Source organism: Oncorhynchus tshawytscha, linkage group LG19, assembly GCF_018296145.1.
Source record: "Oncorhynchus tshawytscha isolate Ot180627B linkage group LG19, Otsh_v2.0, whole genome shotgun sequence".
NCBI lineage: Eukaryota > Metazoa > Chordata > Actinopteri > Salmoniformes > Salmonidae > Oncorhynchus > Oncorhynchus tshawytscha.
In genome coordinates this window covers 4,224,559-4,244,678 of record NC_056447.1, presented here as the reverse complement: position 1 = coordinate 4,244,678, position 20,120 = coordinate 4,224,559, and the positions used below count along the sequence as shown (strand labels likewise).

General features: G+C 41.4%; 1 protein-coding gene across 3 annotated transcripts; it reads left to right on the top strand.

Annotated features, from left to right (window-relative positions):
• The first annotated feature begins 3,842 nt into the window (after positions 1–3,842).
• LOC112218244 (wee1-like protein kinase 1-B) lies at positions 3,843–18,931 on the top strand. Of its 3 annotated transcripts, XM_024378880.2 has the most exons (10): positions 3,843–4,210; positions 4,413–4,789; positions 5,839–6,062; positions 6,388–6,454; positions 6,639–6,811; positions 6,981–7,249; positions 8,161–8,348; positions 8,462–8,632; positions 15,779–15,924; positions 16,954–18,931. In XM_024378880.2, the coding sequence occupies exons 2-10, from the start codon at positions 4,502–4,504 to the stop codon at positions 17,090–17,092; spliced, it is 1,665 nt and encodes a 554-aa protein (XP_024234648.1). In that variant the 5' UTR covers positions 3,843–4,210; positions 4,413–4,501; the 3' UTR covers positions 17,093–18,931. The 3 variants fall into 3 exon arrangements, with proteins under 3 accessions (XP_024234648.1, XP_024234647.2, XP_024234646.2); XM_024378879.2 differs by having other exon boundaries at positions 3,843–4,789; positions 5,839–6,050; XM_024378878.2 differs by having other exon boundaries at positions 3,843–4,789.
• The last annotated feature ends 1,189 nt before the right edge of the window (positions 18,932–20,120 follow it).

Genomic DNA, 20,120 nt, shown 5'->3' with positions numbered 1-20,120 from the left:
CTTGAACTTTGCGACCTTTTGCCACATTTCAGGCTTCAAACATAAAGATATAAAACTGTATTTTTTTGTGAAGAATCAACAACAAGTGGGACACAATCATGAAGTGGAACGACATTTATTGGATATTTCAAACTTTTTAACAAATCAAAAACTGAAAAATTGGGCGTGCAAAATTAAGTTAATACTTTGTAGCGCCACATTTTGCAGCTGTAATTACAGCTTGGGGTATGTCTCTATCAGTTTTGCACATCGAGAGACTGAAATTTTTTCCCATTCCTCCTTGCAAAACAGCTCGAGCTCAGTGAGGTTGGATGGAGAGCATTTGTGAACAGCAGTTTTCAGTTCTTTCCACAGATTCTCGATTGGATTCAGGTCTGGACTTTGACTTGGCCATTCTAACACCTGGATATGTTTATTTTTTAACCATTCCATTGTAGATTTTGCTTTATGTTTTGGATCATTGTCTTGTTGGAAGACAAATCTCCCTCCCAGTCTCAGGTCTTTTGCAGACTCCATCAGGTTTTCTTCCAGAATGGTCCTGTATTTGGCTCCATCCATCTTCCCATCAATTTTAACCATCTTCCCTGTCCCTGCTGAAGAAAAGCAGGACCAAACCATGATGCTGCCACCACCATGTTTGACAGTGGGGATGGTGTATTCAGGGTGATGAGCTGTGTTGCTTTTACGCCAAACATAACGTTTTGCATTGTTGCCAAAAAGTTCAATTTTGGTTTCATCTGACCAGAGCACCTTCTTCCACATGTTTGGTGTGTCTCCCAGTTGGCTTGTGGCAAACTTTAAACGACACTTTTTATGGATATCTTTAAGAAATGGCTTTCTTCTTGCCACTCTTCCATAAAGGCCAGATTTGTGCAATATACGACTGATTGTTGTCCTATGGACAGAGTCTCCCACCTCAGCTGTAGATCTCTGCAGTTCATCCAGAGTGATCATGGGCCTCTTGGCTGCATCTCTGATCAGTCTTCTCCTTGTATGAGCTGAAAGTTTAGAGGGACGGCCAGGTCTTGGTAGATTTGCAGTGGTCTGATACTCCTTCCATTTCAATATTATCATATGTAAGCTCCCTCATTCAAGTATTGAATTTCAAGCACAGACTACAAATACCAGGGAGCTATTTGAAAGCCTCATGAAGAAGGGCAGTGATTGGTAGATGGGTAACAACAACAAATCAGACATTTCTTATCTTTTTAAACATGGTCAAGTTAATTATTATGCTGCGGATTATATATTAAACCACCCAGTCGCACTAAAGATACAGTCGCCCTTCTGAACTGAGCTGCAGGACAGTGATTTTAAAAACAGCTACAGAGATCAATGTCTGTAATGGTAGAAAACTGAGGATGGATCAAGAATATTGTAGTGACGCCGCAATAATGACCTAGATGACAATGAACACAAGGCCAAATCTACACTGGAGATGCTTACCAAGAAGACAGTGAATGTTCCTGAGTGGCCAAGTTACAGTTTTGACTTAAATCTGCTTAAAAATCAATGGCAAGACTTGAAAATTGCTGTCTGACCATGATCCCCAACATCGAGACAGAGCTCGAAGATGTATTTTTATAAAAATGGGCAAATATTCCACAATCTAGGTATGCAAAGCTCTTATAGACTTACCCAAAAGGAATCACAGCTGTAACCGACGCCAAAGGTGTTTCTAAGGGACAGAGCTAAATGTACTGTGGGGGAGGGGCTGGTCCAACTGGTGTCATAAAGTTACAAATATTACAAATGTTTACGACCACATATAATAACTGTAGCGACCCTGTGTTTATAAACCGGGATGTTGACTTTGCCACTTCAGCATGCTTTTGGGGCACAGTCGATACTAAGCAGGTTACGGGCCACAAGGTTGAGGGTTCACCGGCCACCACAAAAGAGCTCACTCTCCCTGCCTGTTTCATTACACTATGATCAGAGCAGGCTGCAGATAATGATGAGCTAGAGGGAAATCTGATATTTAGAATTATATAAAATATATGCAAAAAATTCAGCAAAATACATCCCTCTCTATCTTTTAGGCTTAACCCGTATCAAAGGCTTGGCTTGACCATCTTAGATGGTCATTACACTTTTTGGTGTTTTGTAATAGACGTCTCTTTGCCGATGACACAACAGTTGTCACGCCCTGATCTGTTTCACCAGTCCTTGTGATTGTTTCCACCCTCCAGGTGTCACCCATCTTCTCCATTATCCCCTGTGTATTTATACCTGTGCTCTCTGTTGCCAGTTCATCTTGTTTGTCAAGTCAACTAGTGTTTTTGTGTCTCAGCTCCTGCGTTGCCAAGGCTCTCTTTTTCTCACCCTCCTGGTTTTGACCCTTGCCTGTCCTGACTCCCACCTGCCTGATCACTCTGCCTGCTGACCTGTACCCCACCTCTGGATTTTTGACCTCTGTCTACCCTGAGCCTGCCTGCCGTCAGGTACCGTTGCCCCACCTCTGGTTAACTGACCCCTGCCTACCTTGACCTGTCTATTGCCTGACCCTTTTGTATAACCTCTCCAGCACCCTGACAAATAAACAATGATTCATTTAAAAGTGACTTTGAGTGTCCCTGTGTAAGAATTTCCACGACAGAAGAAAAGACAACACTTCTACTAGTCAGACTCAATCTCACAGGCACAAACATGACTTGAGTCACATTACTCCAGTAACATGAAAACATTTTTGGGGTAATCTGTAATATTTTGGTTAAGACTCAGGTCACAAAACATGAAATTAAACAATTATAACACATGACTTCTTACTAGTAACACATTTGTTTTGGAAACATTATAAAGCATGCTCATCTGTTTTCTGTGTTTTGTTGGTGTAATTTTAGCACAAAAAAAATATTTTGGCTGAGTGGCTGGTAGATTTTTACATTTGTAACATATCATACGATTGTAACGTATTGTACGTTTGCAAATTTGTAACATATTATACAAAACGGATGATGGACATGCAAAAATGAATACATAGAAAATGTAACATATCATACTAAAGGGAGAGCTCGGATTTACCTACAGAATAAACCGACATGCTCTCAAACCATGTTGCTCATTGGCTAGAGATGGTCCTGCCTGCCTACCATCTTGTCAAAATATTACCTCATCTTTGGTTACACACACCGGAACGCTCATCTTTTGAAAACTCATGGGTCGCACCCATTGGCTGATGAGTAGGTCATCTCAACGGTCGCGGGGAAGTACTGCACGATGCGCGTGATAGGAGGAACATTAAAACAATTTTTGTAAACATAGCTAGCTAGAAAATACATTTTTTCTAGTTTGTAATGTTTTAAAATAGCCGATTCTTTTTTGGGGGTTACTGTTCCTGGACAAGGAGTTGCTTTGCCGCGCAGCTATTTTCTGCCGTAGCTAAAATAATTGGTTAACAAAGATTTTTATAACTAAACCAAGAGACCACAGCTTTTCGTTTCCAATGGGAACAAATGAGTCATCGTGGGTAGAACAAGCAAAGAGGTGGGAAGAGACAAGCACGCGCTAGCGATACCCTATTGGCGCGTGCAAGTATATAACTGCATATTTCCGTTAGGGAACGCCTACTCTTGGAAGTGCGCATGTGCAATTACCCCCTAAACAGCGCAATTTTAAACACTTTTGTAAAGGCTAAGGTCTACAAAACGTATTCCACCCTTGTTCATAACACATTGGAGTTTTAGTAACAGAAAACTATTTGGAGAATGTCGGCCAAAACCCATCTTGTTTCCACTTCTCCGAGTGGGCTTCCTCTCACTACCATATTTGGTAGTGAGTGGAACCGAAAAACGGATGCTTCACATTTATACATCCAGTGAAATATCTGTCTCATTGTGTTATCTGTGCTTGTAACGTTAGCTAGTAGGAGTGGCCACGGCATGGGCGTCTAGCTAGATCTATATTGACGAACGTAGAAATGTATATACACGTATGCGGGGCAAATTTATCAGATGAACATAGGCTTGCTAGTTATGTAAAATGTGCGATACATCAAGTCAAGTTAATGACAAAGTGTTCGGAATGTAATGTCTATGAGCAAGTGTGTTTACTTTTTGCCATACTTCTCGTTTGCTGCAGTAGCTAATTTATTGTAGCTTGCTAGCTAATGTCAATTTTGCTGCGCGGCTAGCCGACGTCGGGTTCTTGGCTTTTCTGGTGCACAGGGACTCTTTATCACACGCTAATAATCGTATTGTGATATATACTGGTGGGTAGATAATTTAGCTAGCTAACGTTATAGTTGCATAGTAATTTACGCGGATCAGATAACAGATGAGTTGAATTGTTTTTGTTAGCTAAATACAAACAACCCACTTTTTAAAGAAGTGATAGCCAGGGTTTAAATGACACAATGCAGCGTTACATTTCCATGACGACGATAACTGTACCTCCCAACGCCCGACCAATAGGTCAACAGTTACCGTTTGCACCGAACGACGGAGAAGACGCCCGGATTGATGACGGCAACAGTACAGGAGACGTATCGGGTTTTACAGAAATGGACCCTCCAATGCGACTGGAGGACGATAGCCCTTTGAATCGGACTGCGGATGATGTGGAACGGTGTCATCCGTCTCACCTTCAGTCCCCCAGTAGCGTTATTTCCATGAAAGGCTCCCCGGCGTCACCACGGAAAAACTCTCGGGTGTACGGGAGTTCACCGGAGCGGTCATGCATTCAGGAAGACGGGGACTGCTCGAGCTCACCTATTCCAGACTGCCCCGACACACCGCCACACAAAACCTTCAAAAAACTACTCCTTTTTCATACTCCACACACACCAAAGGTTAGATAACTTTTCATGCAGAAAACCTGCAACCTGTAAGAAGCATACCCACTATTATTGGCTAATATTGTTTTGACAACTTGGTGCAATGTAGCTAACATTTATGGAGTAACTAGTAGTAGCCATTTTATGCATTTTCTGATATTTTCAATAATATTTTTCTGATGTGATTTGTGCACCATGTGCCACCCTTGTATTAAGGAATAATGTAATTTTATATTGCATTAACGTTGGAGTAGCAATGTTTGCCAGTTTATGCATTTTCTAATATACATTTCATGAAATGCATGATTTTTGCACCAATTGCCACTCTCTTTATAGAAAGTAAGAAAAATAAAACAACTAGCTTTCGAAAGAACCCACTTTTGTAGTGGTGTACAATTACATACACAACAGTCAGTCCGCCTCATTGACCACGTTTACATACACACACATATCCCGTTATATTCTGTTTTGAGTTGACGTGTATGAACATCATATCCAGTTTACAATAACCCGAAGAAGCTTGTCCCATTTATGCAAAACCCGAATAATATGCCTGAGATGCTGATCTTAGCTGGGATCCTGTTGCATGTAAACATCTTATCCCATTTACCGTTGCTTTTCGCTGCACAGGCTGTTTTGCGTATCATGGGTGTTGTGATGTTTTCATCTGATTTTTGTCGAACAAATCACTTCAGAAAGTAGGCTACAATGTGATTTTTCTGGATTTTTTTTTTCTCATTTTGTCTGTCATAGTTGAAGTGTACCTATGATGAAAATTACAGGCCTCTCTCATCTTTTTAAGTGGGAGACCTTGCACAATTGGTGGCTGACTAAATACTTTTTTGCCCCACTGTATATCTCGTCAGTCAGATTCCAAATCAGACATCAGTATTTACATTGAAAGGCATATTTTGATTTTGACTTCAATTTCCCTTCAACTTTACTCAATTAGTTATTTATATGTGATAATGTTATTTCAATTCATTAAGGGTATTTTAACTTTATCAAAAGGCTTGTCTAAGTGTCTCGACATGTCTTGAATATGTTAATTATGTCATTTGCAGAGTTTGCTGAACAAAGCCAGAACTGCCAGCTCAGCGTCCTCAAGTAGGAGAGTAGCCCTCTTCGGGAATGTAGAATCCACAGGAACACCTGGTCCGGACAGCAGGAGAAGCCAGACCCCTTTGGTCAACATCAACCCCTTCACCCCCGAATCCCTCCTCATCCAGTCTACAACTCAACTCAGGAACAGCAGAAAGAGGGCACACTGTAACGAGTATGTCACTCAGTAAGCATTGTTAGAATGTAGGACTGACTTTATTTTTTCCCAACTAAGTATTGGATTTTCTAGCAATATAACTTAGTCCAATTTTCAACAGACAATAATTTAACACTTATGTTTTTATCTTATTACGTGATACCTGAATGTGTTTATGTCGGGACGCACAGATTGTAGCCCATTGTTATTTCTAGCCTGGTTCGTAAAATCCGTTGACAATCATGAGTACGGCAAAAGTCTGGCAGGAAACCAAGACCCCATCATGGTCACTAATGAACTCTGCTCTTGGTGTGTAGAATGTGCGCTAACAAGCTCTTTGTCTCGTCTTATTCAGCTCCTGTGGTGAGGACATGGAGGTGAGTGATGCTGAAACAGAGGAAGAGGTCCTTTTCCCACCAAAGGTAGTTATTTTCTTGTCCTGAATTCTTTACAGCATTGTGGTTATGTTGTCCCATCAGCAAAGCTCTCAACCTGATGTGTCTTTACGCGTATGCAGTTAAGTAGTCTGTTGTGAGATAACGATAACATGGTGTAACTATATATTATTTGGATTAATATGATTTTCTATTCACACTCTATCCTCAGAGAATAACCATGATGGAGAGCGACATGAATTCCAGGTATGCCTCAGAGTTCCACGAGCTGGAGAAGATCGGCTGTGGGGAGTATGGTGCAGTCTTCAAGTGTGTGAAAAGACTGGATGGCTGCGTGTACGCTATCAAGTGTTCAAAGAAGCCCCTGGTCGGCTCTGTGGATGAGTAAGTTGGAGTTGATCTATTGCACATGGACACTTGCTGAAGTCCGTCTCGAGACATAAAGCTGGCAGTAGCGAGATGTCATATCCACAGTCTTAACAGGCATGGTAAACATCAAACTTGAAGAAATGCTCAATCTTCCCACATCTGTACTTCCCTCGTCCCACCATAGGCAGAACGCCCTCCGGGAGGTGTACGCCCACGCCGTCCTGGGCCAGCACCCTCACGTGGTGCGCTACTACTCGGCCTGGGCAGAGGATGACCGCATGCTCATCCAGAACGAGTACTGCAACGCCGGCACCCTCTCGGACATCACGGCCAAGAACTACCGGCAGCTCAGCTTCCTGTCGGAGCTGGAGCTGAAGGGCCTTCTGCTGCAGGTGACGCGCGGCCTCAAGTACATCCACTCGTCCTCGCTGGTCCACATGGACATCAAGCCTAGTAAGTACCACTGAGGGGAAAGCATGAACCTTTTGTATCAGGAGGTGAATTGGAAGTAAAACAAATTGTTTAACTTTTTAACAGCAAATAAGAGAAACCAGCACACTGCTCTCTTTAGTCATTGGCTAGTTTCTGTCCAATTGGCAACAGAAAATCTGCATAAAAACAATATATTCGTTTTCCTACCAGACATGTGTTTCTATCAAATTAACTTGTTGCAGATAAAAGGCTGTGCGTGATGATGTAGTGCACATAAATACTTTTTGGGTGTTAAATTACCATGTACACACACAAAAAAAAACAAGTTAAATGGGTTTATCACATTTTCAATTCTACTGATTCTACTGTTTTTCTTCTTTGCGTTATATAGCGAGTGAGACCACTCTGGTATTGGTACGTGCGCCTCTAGCCAACAGTGCTATCTGGACGCTGTTGGCTAGAGCGCACGTATAGTTTACTACATGAGATTATTATTATGACGGGACAAAAGAGCAAGATTATTTTTGTTTGTCAAACGGCAGCCAAGCGTCTGATTGTCACCGGAATAAGACCCTTAATATTTATTGGAAAGGACCATGAAGATCATCACCTTGCACTTTCACCACCCTGTGACGATCATCATCCTTTATTTCATCTGTAGCCTAATAAACTGCATGCCTTTCCCAACGAGTCAAAGTAGCAGAACCACACGTGATTGTGTGACTCCAAGTTTACTTCGCATAATTAATTTTACCGACAAGGTCCCACCTTCTCTAGCGTATTTTATTTTGTCGACATTTGGAAGTTTACCGGGAAATGTTCTGTTTTCATCAGGCCTTTGTCATTTAAAAAAGTGTCCATGTACTTTACCCACATACAAAGGTTGGATGGAAACCTGGTTAGAAAACTAATTTGTGTATTGTCTCTTTCAGGCAATATTTTTATCTCACGCAAGACGGTTGGTAGTGTAGTAGACGCGTGTGACGAGGAGGACGAAAAAGATGGACTGGCCACCAGTGTCGTGTACAAAATAGGTGACCTTGGCCATGTGACTAGGTTAAACAATCCTCAAGTTGAGGAAGGTGACAGCAGGTTCCTGGCAAACGAAGTCCTTCAAGAGGTGAGTGTTCTCTACAGGAGAAACTTAACAGATTCTCCCTGGCTAAAGTGTAGTATTTGATCATTAAAATGGTTCTCTACAGCTTTCCTAATCACGTCAATCTTTTCTCCCAGGACTACAGTAACTTGACAAAGGCAGATGTCTTTTCCCTAGCGCTGACTGTGATCAGTGCCTCTGGGGCGGAGCCTATGCCCAGCAATGGGGACAAGTGGCATCAGATCCGTCAGGGAAAACTTCCACCCATCCCACAAGTTCTCTCTCAGCAATTCCTGAGTTTACTCAAGGTAAGAACTATATTAGCCTTTTCTAGTCTAATCGGCCCTGCGCAGCCGATGTCGGCGATGTACCGCCGGCTGGACTGCATCTTGTTAGCTACCCACTCATGCTGCATATAGGTTGGCTTGTGTTTGGGAGCTCCTGGCTTAAGCACACTTGAATAATAACACGTGATCATTAATTTACTGTTTGGTAAAATGTCCATATACAGGCTACAGGTCTTAACTGTCTTGCTAGCTAGCAAAATAGGTTGCATTCAGCTAGCATAACTTTGCCTGCTAGCTTACAGCTGAAGCTAACGGCAGTTCACTCTCCTAAAAGTTTATTTGTTTTAATATTCAAAGCAAGATGATTGTTTCCAAAACCGTTCACTGGTTTAAATTGCTTTCTCTTTCTTGAGGAACTGTTGCATGTGAGAGGAGTGCCTTGAGTGACCGGTCTGCTCCAGTTTTAGAGAGTTCACCTTTTTATGAAAGAAGAGATTAGGCTGCTTCTATACAAACGTTGTTGATCAGTAGGCTAATGCAAGTCCCAAAATGGAAGGACAACGGATCGTTTGTCATCTGTAGCACTACAGACTCCACTGAAATACGCCAAAACAAGCTCAATACCTCAGCATGCTCACACACTTGTTGAATATGCGTTCACCTGTATTGTGAGTAGGCCTATGCCATCTTGATTTACCCAGTTTATCGAGAGCTTTACCATTGTTATTAGCTTCGACTGACAAAGCCCGTTATTGCACTCTCAAGAATGTGCTGGTTGTCATACCGCTGCTGCCATTTCAATGGCATTTGAGAACATGTTTGAAACTTGGAAAATCCTCAAGAACAAAGTCCACGCTGTGCTCCGTGATAATGCACTTAACATGACAAAGGCTTTGGAAAAGAATGCGGAGATGCCAGTTTGCCGTGCATAGCACACACACTGCAACTGGCTGCGTTTGGCTGTGAACTAAGGTGTTTTGACCCATCTGACACAGTGGCAACCGGTAGGAAGATAGTGGGTCACTTCTTCTTTTTGTAACACTCACCGCTAGCATAGCCTGCTAGCAATACAGGAGCGGCTTCGAGTGAAAAGGCAAGACATTTCCACCAGTTGGAATAGTACTTGTTACATGATGGAGAGCCTTCTGGAACAAAAACGAGTAATTGGCTTGTACGCAGCCGACTGAGTTACCTGCAACAATCAGTACAAACCAGTGGACTCTCATTGAAACCATGAACACACACCTAGCTCTATTCGAACAACTGAATCGAGAAATAAGCTCATCAACTGCGTCTACAGCAGACGTGATACCCTCTGTCATGGAATTGAAATGCCTGCTCAACAAAACCCCACGGTCTGTCAGCAGTTAACTTGCAAAAGTACAGTACTAGAGGCTGTGAACAAGCGATTCGGTTGCATTCTGAGCCTTCGTGTCGCCACCATGCTCAACTCTAGGTACAAAGACCGCTACTTCAATGTAGACAAGAAACCGAGTTTACGTGAAATGTTACACAGCTGGGCAAGATGGAAATGGCGACACACTGACATTTGGGGCTGGGCGGGATACCGTATATTATGATATACCAGTATAGATGAAGGGACCGGTTTGGGTTTTTACTTTACCTTCTATACTGGTATTTGAATGTTTGGTTTGTTAAATGTGATACGCCGTGTGTAATATACATTTTTATAGTTTACTTCACTACTTGAGTCATCTCTCTCTCCGCTCTTTCTCGCCGTGCCACTTTCCACACAGACCTAGCCACGCCCCCTGTCACTCAAGGAGCGCATTTTAATGTTCCTCAACCATGAGGCACTTGCGTTCAGTCTGATTGGTCAATGCAGCACATGCAACAATGTTGATGACGACAATGCTGTTTTCACTTTGCTTCTTAATATAAATCTACTAGTGTTCTATAATGACACCATTTTCACTAGTTGTCATCTCAAACAACACTGTGTTCAAAGTGCCCACTATTATATTCTAACCATGAATTAGAATAGTAATTTTATTTCCATGATTCCAACAGTTGCTTTAATTTGCAAGTCCAATTGCAACATTTGGTTAAAAGGAAGTCCTAGGTTATTTCCCCATATCGTGCAGCCCTACGTGGCAGTGTGGAAATTCTCAAATGACCAGTGGTGTGTAGTGGGCGTCACTGCTATTAGCTTCGACTGACAAAGCCGTTATTGTGTAGTACTTGAAAGGTATTTTTACTTGTTGTGTTTTTTGGTATCTTTACTATTTTTTATTTTTGACAACTTTTACTTCACTACATTCCAAAAGAAAATATTGTACTTTTTACTCCATTTTCCCTGACATCTAAAAGGACTCGTTATATGAAAATGGTCCAATTCACGCACTTGTCAAGCGAAGATCCCTGGTCATCTATTGCCTCTGATCTGGAGGACTCACTAAACGCAAATGCTTTGTTTGTATATTATGTCTGAGTGTTGGTGTGCCCCTGGCTATCCGTAAATAAAATAAAAACAAGACAATGGTGCCATCTGGTTTGCTTAATATAAGGAATTGGAAATGATTTGATACTTGACTTTTACCGGAGTCATTTTCTATTAACGTATCTTTTACTCAAGTAGTATTTTACTGGGTGACTTTTACCGGAGTCATTTTCTATTAACGTATCTTTTACTCAAGTAGTATTTTACTGGGTGACTTTTACCGGAGTCATTTTCTATTAACGTATCTTTTACTCAAGTAGGACAACTGGGTACTTTTTCCACCACTGCAATTCAGTGCAGGAAATGCAGAAATGATAAGTGCTGAAATTTGTTTTGGTTGAATTGAACAGTATAAAACAATCAGAGTGGAGAAAGAGTCATTGAAATTACTTAATGTATGTGTTGCCACCCTAGGATCACTCACTACTCATAAAGCAAACGTAGACCTGTAATTATTCAAAAACTAAAAATACCATACTTTTTTATTCAATTAAAAACACACAAATGTAAGTACCGTGATATATATTTTGGCCATATCGCCCAGCCCTAGTGACAGTGCACAGAGGAAGAGGCCACAGACAGACAGAGCTGAAACTTCACAGCTTGACATGTATGATGAAATCATGCTTGAGAATGAAACGACTGAACAGCGAAACAGCACAGCAAGTATAATGAAAGAAATAGGTTTTGATGATGTTTTACTGGTAATGGGGACATGCGTAAATGCCAACAAAATAATTTTGGGTCAGTGTGTGTTTCAATTATTTAACTTTACTAGAATGCTTAAGGCTGCTAAAAAAAATATCGGCATCAGGGTTTTTTTTTGCAAGAAAAATATTGGATATCAGTATCAGCCAGAAATGTCATATCGGTGCAGTAATTTTATGCATTTACATGAATTTCCTGCACTTTTATTATCATTTCCATTAGGGCTGTCCCCGACAAAAAAAATCTTGGTCGACCAAGAGTCGTCTGTTCAATCGATCGGTTGAATTTTTTAAATATTTTTAATTCGTATAAAACATACACTTAGGTTGGAGTCATTAACTCATTTTTCAGCCACTCCACACATTTCTTGTTAACAAACTATAGTTTTGGCAAGTCGGTTAGGACATCTACTTTGTGCATGACACTAACTTTTTCCAACAATTGTTTGACAGATTATTTCACTTATTTACTGTAACACAATTCCAGTGGGTCAGAAGTTTACATACACTAAGTTGACTGTGCCTTTAAACAGCTTGGAAAATTCCAGAAAATGTCATGGCTTTAGAAGCTTCTGATAGGCTAATTGACATCATTTGAGTCAATTGGAGATGTACCTGTGGATGTATTTCAAGGCCTACCTTCAAACTCAGTGCCTCTTTGCTTGACATCATGGAAAAATCAAAAGAAATCAGCCAAGACCTCAGAAATAAAATTGTAGACCTTCACAAGTCTGGTTCATCCTTGGGAGCAATTTCCAAACGCCTGAAGGGACCCTGGTCATCTGTACAAGCAATAGTATGCAAGTATAAACACCATGGGACCATGCAGCCGTCATACCGCTCAGAGAGGAGATGCTTTCTGTCTCCTAGAGATGAATGTACTTTGGTGCAAAAAGTGCACATCAATCCCAGAACAACAGCAAAGGACCTTGTAAATATGCTGGAGGAAACAGGTACAAAAGTATCTATATCCACAGTAAAGATGCTGGAGGAAACGGGTACAAAAGTATCTATATCCACAGTAAAAGGAGTCCTATATCGACATAACATGAAATGTCGCTCAGTAAGGAAGAAGCCACTGCTCCAAAACCGCCATTAAAAAAGCCAGACTACGGTTTGCAACTGCACATACGGACAAAGATGGTACTTTTTGGAGAAATGTCCTCTGGTCTGATGAAACAAAAATAGAACTGTTTGGGCATAATGACCATCGTTATGTTTGGAGGAAAAAGGGGAGGCTTGCAAGCCGAAGAACACCATCCCAACTGTGAAGCACGTGGGTGGCAGCATCATGTTGTAGGGGTGCTTTGCTGCAGGAGGCACAGATGCACTTCACAAAATAGATGGCATCATGAGGAATTGAAACTTGTGGATATATTGAAGCAACATCTCAGTCAGGAAGTTGAAGCTTCGTCGCAAATGAGTCTTCCAAATGGACAATGACCCCAAGCATACTTCCAAAGTTGTGGCAAAATGGCTTAAGGACAACAAAGTCAAGGTATTGGAGTGGCCATCACAAAGCCCTGGCCTCAATCCTATAGAAAATTTGTGGGCTTAAAAACTGTGTGCGAGCAAGGAGGCCTACAAACCGGACTCACACCACCTCTGTCAGGAGGAATGGTGCAAAATTCACCTAACTTATTGTGGGAAGCTTGTGGAAAAATGTTTGACCCAATTTTAAAGGCAATGCAACCAATTCCTAACTGAGTGTATGTAAACTTCTGACCCACTGGGAATGTGATGAAATAAATAAAAGCTGGAATAGATCATTCTCTCCTATTATTCTGACATTTCACATTCTTAAAATAAAGTGGTGATCCTAACTGACCTAAGACAGGGGATTTTTACTGCGATTAAATGTCAGGAATTGTGAAACTGAGTTTAAATGTATTTGGCTAAGGTGTATGTAAACTTCCGACTTCAACTGTACACATCCTATATGTTAATCAAATCAAGCACCGAGACACACAAATGATAAGGGCATCTGACAGCAATTGATCTGATTGTGCTGGGCTCAGCCTTAATGCACTGTAAAAAAAATATATATATATTTTACACCAAGTGACTGTGTGACAAGCACTCATGGTCGCTGCAGCAGGGAGAAGAGAGACAACCACAGAACTTGAACTGCGTTTATTGTGCCATCCGTGTTGCTGAAGCTGCAACATAATTTCAGCCTTTTTCTGACTGAAATGTTATGTTAGCAATATCCCCTAATTTTGTTTAGGAAAAATATTCCCTATTCCCTCAACCTTGCTGTCTTTACATGAAACATGTATGCATCGCATGCACATGACCAATTGGGCCTTACCTATAGCATATCATAATCACATCAATGATCGGTTGTAACAAACTCTGAACACGTGGCAGCAAAATGGATGCAGAGGACGTGGCAAATTAACTTGAAACGGGGGAATGTTTACTGGTTTCTCAGGAGGTAAAGGGGAAGTCTGTGGAGTAAATTTGACTAGAAAATACTGGTGATCAAGTAAAAGAGTTCCTCTGTCCAGTGTCTGTTTTTTGGTCCATCTTAATCTTTTTTTATTGGCCAATCTGAGCCAAGATAAAGCAAAGCAGTGCGACAGAAACAACAACAGAGTTACACATGGAGTAAACAATAAACAAGCCGATGACACAGTAGAGAAAAGAAAGTCTATATACAGGGTGTGCAAAAGGCATGAGGAGTGTTTGTGACTCCATGGTCAATGCTCTCTCCTTGAGTGACGGCAGGGCTTGTTGTGGTTAATGGCATGCAGGAGAAGGAGATGACTCGTAGCAAACAATTAAACTATAACAACGGACGTTATACCTGCCGGAGTTGACTTTCACATTTAACAAACCAAACAATGAAATCCTGTTAAAGAAGGTAAAGTAAAATCTCAAACTGGGCCATGCAAGTTATAGTAAAATACAGTATACCACCCATCCCTAATTTGAAGTTAAGGCAAGGTTAATACAATTTTGGGAAAGGAGAAATGTGATTTGCTTGTGTCTGAGTGGGATGCGCTGCAGGCGGCTTTGATTGATGTGTCCTTTCTGGTGGGTGGGTGGGTGTGTGTGTGTATGAGTTCACTAATTCTCTGTCCATTCAGAAAGTTTCCTAAAACAAGCCTAGCGTCTGATCTCTTTAATCCGATAGAAACAAAGGTATTGTTGCAGGCTCAGCGTATGTGCGAGAAATGACAACGGGTGTCAGTTTTGTGTTTCCTCTCTTGTTAATTGGGGTGCAACTGAATGAAACGTAGACCAGCTCCTTTCATGATTCATCCTACTGGATGCATAGCCTTATACCCTAATATTTTCAGTAGCGTATTTTTCCAGTAGTATATGATTTCTCTCATTTTAATGCGTCCTCCTTAGCCACTTTGAACAACATATTGCCACAGAGAATGACCGCAGCAGCGTTGGTGACGTTATGCGAATTGCTCGGAAAGGTGGAGGGGGGAAATAAGCATTGGATTTGAATGGTTTAGTGCGTCAATCGGAATCGTCTATTTTATTTAATTACCGTCCAATCTGAAATGTCTTAATTTGTATACTAGACTAATATTTAGAGGTAATAAATAACATGAATAATGACTTACTGATAGCTAAGTGTAATAGTAAAGTCGCAGAGGAAAGCCATGTTTCTTGTATACATGGGAAATGTTGTCATTAAAATCTTCAAATGTAATGATCTAAAATATCGGCCTCCTTGACCCCCGGAAATCGCTATTGGTATCAGCCCCCCAAAAATCCACATCATTCGTTCTCTACCTATACACTTCAGTGGTGCTCACTGTCCTTGTGTACGACAAACTGATGAAGCTGTGTGATATTGAAAGGGATATAGTTCATTTGAAGTAAGCATTCACGTTCAAGTCTCAAGTCATATTCGGTGCATGGGATAACAATTTTATTTATTTAAACTGTGCACTCCAACATCCCTTGGATTGTGTTAGCCTATTCATTATTGCTAGCTAGTACTCATCTTCTTTTTTTTTCTCCTTCACCCTGCAGCTGATGATCCACCCTGACCCCGCCAGGCGGCCGTCCACCTTTGACCTCATCAAGCACCCGGTGCTGTTGACGGCAGCTAGAATGAGTGCCGACCTGCTCCGTGTGGAACTCGACGCAGAGAAGTCCAAGAACGCCCAGCTTCAGAAGTAAGTACAGAATGGCACTGAAACAACGATGGACTGTAGCAGAATGTTGTTCCTGGAAGGTTGCTGTTTCTGTCAACACGCTAAAGGCAGTGGTTAGCTCTTGCTTTTACATCGGCATACAGAGGCAAGTTTGAGGTGCGGAATAGCCTACAACCTGTCAGACCGCGTGAGAACAGCCCCTCAAAAAAAGATTATACTGGAGTGAAGGCGTGCTTTTTGTAAGCCCAGTCAGTATACAACATAATTCTAAATGCAATCGTGTTTTAAACAGTTTTTTTTTGATTGCCACGATATTTAAAAATCGCTAATATTTATATTTCTTAATCGCGACTCATAATTAAAGTGCACTTTCCATTCGAGTGTATAGGCTATAGTCAGTGGTAGGCAGGCTATCAGCGTGTCACCCACCACCAGTAAGAGCTCGAGGCAGTACGGTTTAGTTTACTTCATATAATGAGGCGCGTCTTACCTTGCTTCGTAGTAGCCTAGGCAAAATCCAACCATAGCAACGTGGAGGGAATTATTTTATAAAGACTTCCTCATGCCATTAACCAGCATTTCTCTCCTGTTCTATTGGTTTTCATATCAACTATTTTTTGTTGTCCAGAAGCCAAAGGCACAATCCTAGTCATATTAGCAACCCATCCTAGTGGTTGCTATTGGATTCCCCCTCCTAAGTTTCTAACACAACTCACATTAGGGGAATTGTTTAAAACAGGGTTTTCCCGCTAATAAAATGACGTTTTATTAGCTGCTTCATTACAGGAGTTGCATGGTCAATAATAGGCTATATAGCCTTTTGAATGTAAGACGATGGGCTTGCTATTGTTGCATGTTTCCATTAAACTCTCTCATGAAACATGTCAGTTCCTTGTATGCATGCATAGTATTTTCTGTTTGTCACCTAATTTTACTGTTTGGAAAATGTTTTTACCGGTTAATAAGGGTTGGTTAGTCTGCAGCAGAATTTACAAAAATGTGCATCCCTAATTCAGGGTTTGTCTAACTGTTCTACATTGCTTTCCCCAGGGAGCTGAAGAAGGCCCAGATTGACAAAACTGCAGCTGAGGAGAAAGTTCTGACCCACTCCACTGTCCAGTCCAACCCCAAAACCTCCAGACTCGTCGGCAAGAAGATGAACCGCTCAATGAGCCTGAACATTTACTGAGACTGACTCAAACACAGATCCCCCTGAGTGGGGAGCAATAATGGTGCTGGATCATGGACTGAAAACAAATATCTTGAGTTTCTGACTACGTATTCTGTTCGAAGAAAGTGGCAAGGATTCTACTTAAAGCAGTGGTCACCAACCTTTTCTGGGTCAAAATGCAAGCTGCGATTTTCCGTGCAGATTTATTATTCTTTTTAATTTAATTTATTTTTTAACTTATTAAGCCTATGCAACATTAACCAATTGAAAACAGTTCTGTAACAATGAGGTTTGTGCAGTAGTCTATAGGCCCAATACATTATCACTGCAAATTGGTTATGCTTGAATTGCCCTGCCAATGTTCTCAGACCATTTAGAAATTATATACATTTTTAAATGTGGTATATCGTCATGCTGGTAATAGACAAGCCGTAAATTTGGCAAGCTTATCAGAAGACTTTGCTGCACTCGTTCATTGCAGCATGAATGGAAGTAGGGAGAATGTTCCACATTTTTATAAGCCATAAAATACAAAGTGTTGACTGTGCTGAATAACAACTTAAACATAAAAACAACAGCTCTTTGATGTATTCGTTCTCTCTAGTCATGGTTTTAAAACTTCCGAAATCTCACACTATCAACTTTGGTGTGCGTTCAAGGTTTATTTTTACAGTTTGGTTCGATGAAACAGCAGACAGTGATCTGAGCTATCTGATTGGCCAGCGGTAGGCCTATAGGTGCTGTTGATTTGCTCTCTGGGCCTGCCGGGTAGGCGGAGTTCTACCTTTCAGACATGGGAACACGTCGCCTTCCCGGCTCTGGCTGCTGAATCAAGTGCACCTACTGCCAACAGCGCAAAACAAATAAAGTAAAATAGGAACGCAGGGCTTTATCGTTTTTTTTACAGAAATGTTTGGCGCTCTGCTAGGAATGCCTTGGAGATCGACCAGTCGTTCGCCCGGTTGGTGACCACTGTACAGCCAAATGGGCCTCATTTCCAATGGTCACAGGGGACTTTACCCTGTCTCAATGCTGTGGGTGGGCCTTTCTTGTCCAACTCTGAGACTTTGTCGTACTCAATCAGTACTGACTTGTCAAACAGTCAGTTCTGTAGGAAGACTTGGCCCTTTCAATCAAATTACCAATAATCCTGGTGGTGGACTTCTCGTTCCTTACTGTACCTATTCTTTGTCAGCCCCAAGTCTAAGTAGATTGGCAAGGCTCTCCACTGTAGTCCCTGCACTTCCTTGAAAGCCTAGTCTTGCTCTCTGTTGGAGAGGGGCACAGAGAAGCCCTTCTCAGTGTGTGAATGTAGCAGACCACAGATGTGTGCACCTTACTGCCTGATGTCAGCCATCCGAGGGTCTGGATCTGACCACGCTTTTAAATAAGAGCACTTTGAAGGCAACAGGGGAACTTGCCACACACAACCTGCTGCTATTCATGTTTGTCTGTGTTCAAGGGGGTTGATGGATTTCTGTTTTCCAATTGGGGTAGTTTTAAATCATTGTTATTAAGGTGATCATATTCTGTGTACCATAATTATATACTTTTGAAGAAATGTTCACTTTTTTCTCTTCTGAGTCTAAATGGATCATGCAATACATGTAAGAAAAGTGTGTGTGTATCAAACCTGTTTTAAAAAATGTTTTACTTTTATTGCCAATATTACAAGTGGTACATTTATAGCCGCCAACCCTGTGTTGCATTAAAACAATCATTGTTCTGTAGGTTCACCTGTTTTGTGACGATGCATTGCCTTTTTATTTTACTGTCACTGCAAGGAGCCTGTTTAACATTGCTAAAGGGTATTACTTATAGCCTGTATTTTATTTTAATAAATTCTTATCAAATGCATTCTTCATTCATCTCACTTTATATAACATAAACCTGTGTATGCCCCTTAAGTACTATGAAACCATGGACAGGAAATGGTAAGCTATGGTCTTGCCTATTGTATATTTAAGCGATAAGGTCTGTGGAGGTGTGGTATATGGCCAATATACCATGGGTAAGGGCTGTTCTTAAGCACGACATAACAGGGCTTGTTGAATAGACACGGGCTTGAATGCAGTTTTAACCAATCAGCATCCAGGATTTGACCCAGCCCTTGTATAATAGCCAACTTATTTAGAACTGCAAAAGTAAATGTTTGGCATAACCATGTTATACAGTCATGGATCGAACCACCTGGTTTATAATTAAGCAATAAGGCCCAAGGGGGTGTGGTATAGGGCCAATATTCCACAGCTGTGGGCTGTATCCAGGCATTGCCTTGTATACGAACTGCCCATAGCTGTGGTATATTGGCCCTATACCACAAACGACTGAGGTGCCTTATTGCTATTATAAACTGGTTACCAACGCAATTAGAAGATTAAAAATACATGTTTTATAACTTTAGTCAGGGGTGAAAGTAAGGAATGGTATGGTCTGGTACAGAGTCCTGGCAAAATAAGTAGTGGGGGTATGCGGTACCGGTGTTGTGTGCCCCCCGTAGCGTTAACGCGCACGTGCTCAATTCTTCATAGCTGCGACTTGCTTGCTAGTTGAGATTTCTGATCACGTTAGGCTGTGTTTCATTTTCTTTTTTGTTGGTTTGACTCCGGGGGAGGCAGTTTATGGTTTGGCTATTTGTTTCAAGTGTATTAGACTATAAATAAATCGCTGCCATAATTCGTCATCTCCCATGTCTTATTCGACTAGTAGTTCTGAAATGTTTATTCCTTGCCTACATTTTACTCCCTCCCCTATATTTAATATAACACAAATACATGAATTATTCATTTTGGTTGCCGTGAAGTTTGTTCTGTAGAAAGCATAGAAAGAACACTGGCATTTTGCCAAGGCTGAGATGAGCTGCTGAAACAGACGCGAGCAGGCAGCAGTGGAGGCATTAATTCTGGCCTAATGACCATCGCCAAATGTCTTGACACTTTTTGGTGTTTTGTGTAACAGATGTCTCTTTTCTTTCACCACTTTGTTTGGAGGCTTGCAGTGCAGTATGTTGTGAGTGGATGAACGTGTGCGGGTAGCCTAGTAAAGG